The following is an 8,914-nucleotide window of genomic DNA, read 5'->3' on the forward strand; positions in this document are numbered from 1 at the left end:
ACTGAGTATGAATTATTGAATAAATGATAGAGATTAATAAATAGATATAGATTTGTGATTACTGTAGCTCATGTAGGCTAACATGCATAATTGCTGAATATGAATCAACGCTTTTAGTTTTAATTTCTAATCATTATGTACTATTTTGCCAACAGTTCAGCACAGAAACTATCTTCATACATGGATTCATTTCTCTCAGTAGGTTTGTGTCTTTTATACAGTCTATGATTTGTGCTTTAAGGCTTTTTCCATATTTCCTTTTGCTTCTTCTGGTAAATGAAACGCCCAACATGCTTTTTAATAAATAATTTATTTTTTTTGGGGGGGGGGAAACTACAAGTCCCAGAATGCAACGCGGCGTTTTATATTAAAGTGGGAAAGTACGGAACCGTCTGAAAATGCTCTTCACTTTCATTTTCGCTTTTTATGCTGAGTAACTGTAGGTAGTTGTCCGTGTCGTTCGCGGGGTTGAATTACACCGTTTAAGAGTTCGTTCCTCTTTTCTTTTTGCTTCGCTGAAGTTGAGAGGCTTTTGCAAACTTAATTAAATCCCTATTTTCCCGCACAGCGTCGACATGGCTTCTCTGGATATTCGCCTCGGGTCGAAGAAACAGGTGAGCGTCTCTTGTCCGCTAGCATTCAGTGTCGTCGTGGCGCTGCGAGTTCAAGCGCACTTTCCCCCCGTCCGTCGGTCGGTCGGTCGGTGCGGCGGGTCTGCGCGTCGGTGCAGACCCGACAGGTGAGTTTGCGTTCAGGTAAGCGCTCGCTTTGATTACCGGTCGGACAGCGGGGATCAAACGAGGTGAGCTACGAGGTAAATTAGCTGCTGCACGGCCTGTGTCAATACGAGCCGGTCACGCTGTCAAAATAAAAGCGGAAATGATGAATAAACTTTATAACCTCTTTGTTCCAGGTGGACGACTTCGGCCAAAATCTCACTAAGGAGGTAATTTATCTGATGATTTTTTTTTTCCAGCTGTCCCATTAATTTAATTGTGTTTACATTATTATTTTATTTTTTTCCAGCTGTCCCATTAATTTAATTGTGTTTACATTATTATTATTTTTTTTCCAGCTGTCCCATTAATTTAATTGTGTTTACATTATTATTAATTTTTTTTTTTTTTTTTTTTTCTTAAACAGGCAGAAGTGCTGGTTTCAACCTTTTTCCCCCAGAAGATTGAAGAGCTGCAGATGCTCCTGAAGGTATCAGTCTGTTACTGCACGAGTCTGTGGGGTCGTGAAGGGGTCTTTACAGGTCATGTGAGGGTCTTAAGCCTAATGAATAACAGGCAGACCTCCTTCTATGATGCACAAATCTGCAACTGCAGCCAATAAACACATCTGGATATATTTTATAACAATAATAATAACATATTTGATTTATGTAGCACTTTTCATGTTTAAATGATCAAAAACAACACGTATACATCCGGTGGCAAAATACGCCTGAGCCTCACTGAAGCCTCACATGTCGGCTGCACCAGTTCTCTCCTGTGAAACCGCTGAGTGCTTCACAGCGACTGTTTCTGTACTCAGTCTGTTAAGGTACACGTGTACCCCAAAGGATTACCGCTACTCATCGATGTGGACTGTGTCGTGGGTTCATTGTATTTGTAGAACAGCCCTTTTTTTTTTTATTATCACTATTGAACTTTATCTACCGTATTTTAAGAGCCATGGCAGCATGCCAAATGCCCCCATGTCATAAAAGTTAATGCCCACCCTCTCTGCGTGTCACCTGCGTGGGATTTTGTTTTCCCGGGAGTGTCGCCAGAGACATCCAGCTCTTTAAATACATCATATTGCAAATGGCGTATTACAAAATCAGTAGCTTCAGGCTCGGTCGTCATTGTTTTACCTCATTTATGGTTTGTCATTCAACAGACTTTTGTTCAGGAGAAAATCGTTGAGATTATTCCGTTCAAACTTCATCTTTCTCGCTGTGATCTGTCTTTTCTGTCAGACATCTTTCTGCTGCGATGACCTGGCTTCCTTGAAGGCTCCGCTGGACATCCCAATCCCAGATCCAGCTAAAGAGGAGGCCAAACGCAAGAAGAAGGAGGAGGTGGGTACCACACGCTGTCGACTGTTGTCTCACAATCACGCGTCTCCATTAAAGGGTTAAAAATGTTTTGGTCTGTCATAATTGAGATGATTTTTTTTTTTAATTTTTAATTACATGTAATTTGTGAAGAGAAACTTGTAAATGTGAGAAGACATCGAGAGAGAGAGAGAGAGAGAGAGAGTTAAAGAGGTTGAATGAATGTCGATGAAATAACTTTTAACTGGTTTCATAACGAGGAGCTTTTATTTTCCTAACCTCTGAATTTCTTCAGGATTGCAGCACAGAGCCTCTCGTGGGGTCCTCGGCTAACAGTTTATATTTAGTGTTTCATTACATGAAGACGACGCACTGAAACAGAGTATCCCAGTTACCACGGCAACCAATTACTCTGTAATTTCCAAGGGCTGTTTTTACAAAGTGGCCGTGAATGGGCCTTTTATGTAGGGTGGTCTGTTGAAGGATATAAATTGCTGCCTCTGTCCGCTGTGTATTTTACTTGTATTTCATCTTGTACGAATCATGTGAAGGTTATTTTTCTTTGACTAATACTCAAAGAGTAATCTGCAAAAGATAGAAGTATACTGCGGGTGCTTTATGCAGCATGAATCATCACTGACTTCAAGATGGGGACAGAAAGTCATTCCTAAGTGTAAAATAATTGTTCTAATCATATTTTGTATTCATCATTTATACAGATTTCCTCTTTGTTTTTACTGTTTCGTGGCATACAGGGATTTAGAGCAGAACAGAGAATAATGTTGTCGTGGGTTGGAAGAATATTTGGGATCTTTCTGCAGCTCTTGTGAAAAAACTTGATTCTGTCTGAGTCCTTTCAGAAACCCTGTTCAACTGCAGCAACGAGGTTAACCGTCTTATGCAAAGGAACAAAATATCAAACGTCTGCATTTAAACAGCAGTAGGGGGGAAAAACAATAAGCATGAGAGTGAGCTGCTTGACCGAATGCCTTTTGTTCTTGTGTTGCAGAAAGAGGCCAAGGAGGAGAAGGAGGGGAAGAAGGAGAAAGACGGCGATAAAGATAAAGATGACGAAGACTCAGGTAAATAGGAAGACGCAGATGGTGATGAAGCTGATTAAAGGTGAAAGATGTGATGATCCCGTGCAGTGGTTGTCAAATATTGAACTACACTGTATTTCTTTATCAAGGAAACTTTAATGGGGAGAAAACGGCTACAAACACTTCAGGAAACCGTTATTTGCAAAACGTCGTTGTTTTTTTCTGTATTCCCTCACATCAATATTAAATCTGAGGACTCTTGCTGATGCTAATGAGAAGGGAAAAACCAGTTAAGGCGTTGTTCACACGTCGATTAGCTAATTGTAACTAATTGGTATGTACATGGTCTGTAGAGACGTAGGAAGCTACTTAGAAAGCAGCTCAGGTGACTCCTCATTAACGCTGGGGATGTTCTGTCCTCCAGGGCCTCCCTGTGGTCCCATCTGCAGCAACGAGCGGGTGGAGAGTCTCCTGCAGGAGGTGAAGCCTGAGATCCAGACGCTGAAGGAGAAGCTCAACACGGTCGGTCTAACGGTGTCTTTATTCTCAGAGCTCCATTTTATGAATCGGTCCAACTGGTTAACTAAAAGCAAAACGTTCCGCATGTGAGGAATGTGACTTCGTGAGCAAATGAGTTTATGTAACCTCACAGGCCACCATTCATCATTACTTACATGAATAGTTATGATGTGTGTTTTAAATGTGACTGTTGTGGATTTTAATAGCAGGACTAGGATGATTTGATGCATTTCTCTTTTTTTTTTCTGTCAGGTGTCGATGTGGGTGCAGCTCCAAATTCCCAAAATTGAAGATGGAAACAACTTCGGAGTGGCCGTACAGGTCGGTCACTCTTCATAACGCAGTGAAAGACTGAAGTACAGTTTGTCTTTGGGGTGAAACTGAATTTTGTATCTTTGTCCAACAGGAGAAAGTGTTTGAGCTGCTGACCAACACGCGCACCAAGATCGAAGGATTCCAGACTCAGATTTCAAAGTAAGAGTCGCAGCAATATAGCTAATGAATGGGAGATTTTTTTTTTTTTTAATCTTTATCTATAATACCTATAATGAAAAGATACTGTCGCTCCCACTAGCTGATTTGACTGGTCATGTCTCTGGTCTCCCTCATGAGAATTTAATGCTTGTAAATGTGTAAGTGTGATTCAAAAGCACCCTAATACAGTACAATAGGTTTAAAACGTTAAAAATGATATTTGGTGAAGTAAAACTTGAAACCCCGTCTGGGTAGAAAACCTGCGTGCGTCTACAGGAAATGTCAAGACTTCTCTCGGTGTGAAGTTTTATTATTTATTCAGAGCGCTCCATCAGGAAATCTTGACATCGGTAAAATCAGTTTGAGAACATGCAACATTCGAGAGGAGAAACAACACAGATTTCTTCTTACAAAGTCGGACACAGCTTGAAGCGTTTAAGGGCCTTTTCACACAGTTTCAACCAAAGTTCATGTTTTTGTTAGATTGTAAACATTTGATCCGGTTAGTTTTGGTTTCACAGGGTAGCTTTATGAGCACACTAAAGAACTTTGATTGACATCTCTCCGTCCTGTGGTCATCACCTCCCTGTACCTGACGGAGATTGGTTTGTAGACGATTGTGAAAATTGAATGAGCAGATTTCTCTCGTTAACATTATAGTATTACTCTTATGGCATCACTACGGTCCGACCAAATCACCAATTAAATACTTTGTCTCCTCCTCACATGTTACTGCTGCTCATTTGTCCTCCTCTGTGGTTTAATAAGTGATGGCAGCCTGCCTCAATGTCCCGTGATTTGGTCTGAGCCGTCCCAAAAAGTGATATCAGTTTGCAAACAAACGATTCGATCTGGACCGAGATCGCCTCTTTTGAGCCCAAATTCGAGCCCTTTGGTTTGGATGTGGTTTCTGAGATGTCAAATTTGTGTCTCCGAGGTTTAGTGAGGTTGGTTTTAACGATAGATTGAAATACATCCCGTTGATGACTGTTATGAATCTGTGATGAGTGACACCTCTCCGCCCCTCTTTGTTTGTCAGATATTACAGCGAGAGAGGAGATGCTGTGGCCAAAGCCTCCAAACAAACCCACGTGGTCAGTGTCTCGTCTCGTGTGTCTTCATCTGCATTGTATCAGATGTAAAAGAGTGCTTTTATGTGTAAAATCCAATCTGTCATGGCAACATTTTACATCCATACTGAATGTGTGACGTACGATTTATTTTGGATTATAAACTCACTGCTTGTTGTTTGTGCCTTCCACCGCAGGGAGACTACCGACAGCTGGTTCATGAGCTGGACCAGTATCAGTACTGCGAGCTGCGCCTCGTGGTCTTGGACATCCGCAACACATATGTAAGACACCTTGTTAGGCCTGCTTTATAAACTGCGTCACGTGACCGCCACACGTATCTATGTGGCATCTGTTGTGAATCAGATCGCTGGCATGTAAAATATTCCAGCCGTGTCCAAACAGCAACGACGCCGGCTAAATGGAATCCATTCCTTCTTAATAGGGGGGTAATTAAACTAATTGCAGTGCTTGTGTTAAATTGATTGGTGCTCCATCTCCTGTCCATGAATCAGTTTGTCTCTTTCCTTTTGGCCATTGTCCTCCTCTGTTTGATGCTACTAATAAACAAGGCATTACAGGTGACGATGAAAGGAGCTGCTAGAGATGATTGCAGCTCTTTATCTGGGGCTCACTTTCTTCTTTTTTGTTGTACTTTCTCAAACCTTTCTAGATCTCTCTCTCTCTCTTTCTCTCTCTCTCTCTCCATCTCTGTGACTCACTGGCTTTATTTCTGTCTCCAGGCCGTGCTGTTTGACATCATTACCAAGAACTATGACAAGATTAAGAAGCCCAGAGGAGACGGCAAAGCTCTCATCTACTGAGACCCACTCCGGGCCACTCGCAGGCTTTTTAACAAGCTACAACCAGCGTAGTGTGACACTCTCATCAAGTAACAAAACACCTGCTCTGAAAAAAATGTCTTCATTTTCTTACCGTGTTTGCATTTTGGTTCCGATTACAAAATAAAGAAACACGATTGCTAGAAGTCTTCCTGCACTCACTTAAAGATGGTCATTTTTAAATCTGCTTTTTACACCTATAAAGAAAGCAAACTGCATATTCATATAATGTCAAGAGTTAAGTTGTGTTGTCGGGGGTGTTTGCAGGTAATGTACGGTACCGCAATTTTTAGGCTTTTCAAACCATCCTGAGCTTCGAAGGACAAGTTTCAAAGCCAAAACGTCATTTTCATCATCATCTACCGTTTGCGTCTGCGGGCGTGAAAAGTCCGTCTCCTGGCAGACCCGGGCAGCACAAGCTCGGTCTGAGCCGGTACCACCCCTGATACAGTCCTCTCCATCCCAGGTAGCCCAAAGCTCCGCCCAGCTGCTGCGACGGACACTTGGGGAAGTATGCAAGCAAACAGAGCAGCAGGAACATCCAAATAACAAGTAGAACGACACACAGGAGGAAGACGACTCTCAGCGGGGCTCCAGGCGACCTCTGCAGAGGCTTCCTCTGCTCCAGGTGACGAGAAAAGACGGACATTTCCTCGACAAGCAGCAGGCAGCACAAGCAGAGCATGAGGACGTCCTGGGACACTTCATAGCCTCTCCACAACATGTTGGCTCTCAGGCAGGAGGCCTTGGTCTGGTCTTCATGCAGGAGCAGCAGAGGCTGGACCGGGGAGGCGGAGCTCTGGAGGTCCTGGGCAGGTGCCACGGGTTCGTAACAGGTCCCCGACGCATCCTCCAGCAGCATCAGGAGGCGCCGACATCCCCACGACAGCAGGCCCACGAGCCCGATCCGAGAGAGGTGGCGGAGGGAAAGGGAAAGAGATCGACGAGCTGAGAGGGAGAGGAGGAGGACGAAGGAGCCTGTGAGGATGCAGGTCCAGCCCCAAGTGGACTTCAGGAATTTCCTGTAAGTGTTGAATCAGAGAATCATTGTTACACGGAAAGTCTCTATTTACATGGTCAAAACACGGCAGAATAATGTAACATACAATCACAGTTTTATCTCGGTCAAATCCACAGGAGCTTTACAAAGTCCTTCTAGTAGTTATATTATTATTATTATTATATTATAACATGCTGTACATAATGTATTACATGCAGGAAAACAATACATTTGTTGAAGTAGAAGGTAAGTACAACTTTAGCAAGTATATGCTTGTGACGTTCAAATAAGACTGTAACCATGGCGATAACTGCCGGACTAATATGCACGGTTTAAGATTTATTCAAATAAGGTCTGGAAATTAGTTGTCTTTTTAACTCTTGAAATTCAGTCAAACCTGTTGCCTTTCCAAAGTATAAAAGATGTTTGCTGATGAAGTTATTTGTAAGGGCATTACATAACCTCACTAAAAATGTACTTCTGTAGTCGGGTACTTATACAAAATATACAAAAGCAAACGGGGCAGTCAATATTAATATTGTACCGGGGGAGGGTTCTGCTATTGGCAGCAGACCAACCACACACACACAAATATTTTACAAACAATGTAATAAAAATAAACCTTGATAGATTAGATAAACCTTTAACACAGGGTCCAGATGACATCACTGTAATATTAGATACTAAATGATATTGTAACAATAGACCTTTATCACGGCAGACATTTTGACTTGTCATTGCGGGACAGGTGTACTGATGATGGTTCAGTGCCATTAAGTGTCCACAGTAAGTCATGACCGTGAAGCAACATGCACTGAAGCAGGACTTCCTCTGAATGTAACGCAGCCATCATTCATATGCTGTTCCTGCGATGACGAGACAAAATGTCAGTTTTGAAAAAGGTCCACGGACACCGTTACATAACAATAGAGGTGAGCAGAGAGCACATTCAAAGTTTCCTGATACTTCAACTCTTAATAAGCAGGTGATTCAAATTATTTTTGTGGTTGCGCATTTTGAGTTTGACTGGTTCAGCGGGTTAGTTTCATGGTGTTTGGTTTCCATGGAAACGCATTCAGAAGGTGAGACTGAAGACATAATGCAGCCACTTTACTGATTTCCAGCCAATGCAGCTGTTTAATTGCTGTTGGTCCATTTTTCCTGAGCTCTCACCTGTACAGGTAGTTGTTGCAGTTGGCAAAGATGCTGTACTTCGACGCCCAGAAACTCAGCAGGGGCCCAAACAGAACCAGCCCCGACAGCAGGAGGTGGAAATGTCTGCTGACCAGGCTGCTGCCTAAAACCCCGGCCAGGACGTCCGTGAGAAACTCCAGCGCAGCATTGGGGAGCCTGAGGAGGAATCTTCCCGGCAGAATCAGCTCTGCAGCCGTCTTCTGTAACTTCTCCAAGCTGATGTCTGAGGTGAGGCCACTAGAGGAGCTCTCAGTCTTCACATCCATGCTGATCCGCCCGGCTCGTCTTCTCCGGGACACCTTTTAGTTGTTATTTAACTTTGGCAGAGAGTTGACTTTTTCTTTTCTCGCTGTGTCCAGTCGGAGCCCCGCTGGAGTCGGCCTCACTTTGCTTTGTGTGTGAAAGGCACAGCAGCTCTGACCCGGGACCTTTCTCCTCTATCACTGTCAGGCGTGCAGGGAGAGCACATGGTTTATAAAAATACAACTCTGTCCCCTTTACCCTCCAACCCCCCCTCCCCGCTGCTCACAGACTGAAACAGGAGATGTGGTCATGCCTGCTGCTGTAACTGACCCCATTATTTGCAAAGCTCCAACAATAGTTGTAAAGGTGGTCCTCAATGAAACAGTTAACAGCTCACAACTAAATATGTGGCTTGAAATTCAACTCCTAATTCTCCTAAAAACAATCAGACATGCTGACAGGATGCAGCATTGTTCACTTATTTGTAT

General features: G+C 43.1%; 2 protein-coding genes across 2 annotated transcripts; one reads left to right on the forward strand and one right to left on the reverse strand.

Moving 5' to 3' along the window:
* The first annotated feature begins 372 nt into the window (after positions 1-372).
* On the forward strand, positions 373-6,138 carry psme1 (proteasome activator subunit 1). The gene is made up of 11 exons (XM_069697934.1): positions 373-614; positions 914-946; positions 1,144-1,206; positions 1,967-2,068; positions 3,054-3,126; positions 3,509-3,606; positions 3,856-3,924; positions 4,010-4,077; positions 5,117-5,171; positions 5,345-5,431; positions 5,891-6,138. Exons 1-11 carry the CDS (start codon positions 576-578, stop codon positions 5,969-5,971), a joined length of 768 nt encoding a protein of 255 aa, XP_069554035.1. The 5' UTR covers positions 373-575; the 3' UTR covers positions 5,972-6,138.
* A 56-nt stretch (positions 6,139-6,194) lies between these two features.
* On the reverse strand, positions 6,195-8,614 carry LOC138620589 (fat storage-inducing transmembrane protein 1-like). The gene is made up of 2 exons (XM_069697933.1): positions 8,163-8,614; positions 6,195-7,011 (listed from the first exon to the last, which is right to left on the reverse strand). The coding sequence occupies exons 1-2, from the start codon at positions 8,447-8,449 to the stop codon at positions 6,345-6,347; spliced, it is 954 nt and encodes a 317-aa protein (XP_069554034.1). The 5' UTR covers positions 8,450-8,614; the 3' UTR covers positions 6,195-6,344.
* Between the last annotated feature and the right edge of the window lie 300 nt (positions 8,615-8,914).

This window comes from Brachyistius frenatus, unplaced genomic scaffold, assembly GCF_029030835.1.
Source record: "Brachyistius frenatus isolate BFR_SWC_R1_liver_20210118 unplaced genomic scaffold, ASM2903083v1 Contig_25, whole genome shotgun sequence".
NCBI lineage: Eukaryota > Metazoa > Chordata > Actinopteri > Embiotocidae > Brachyistius > Brachyistius frenatus.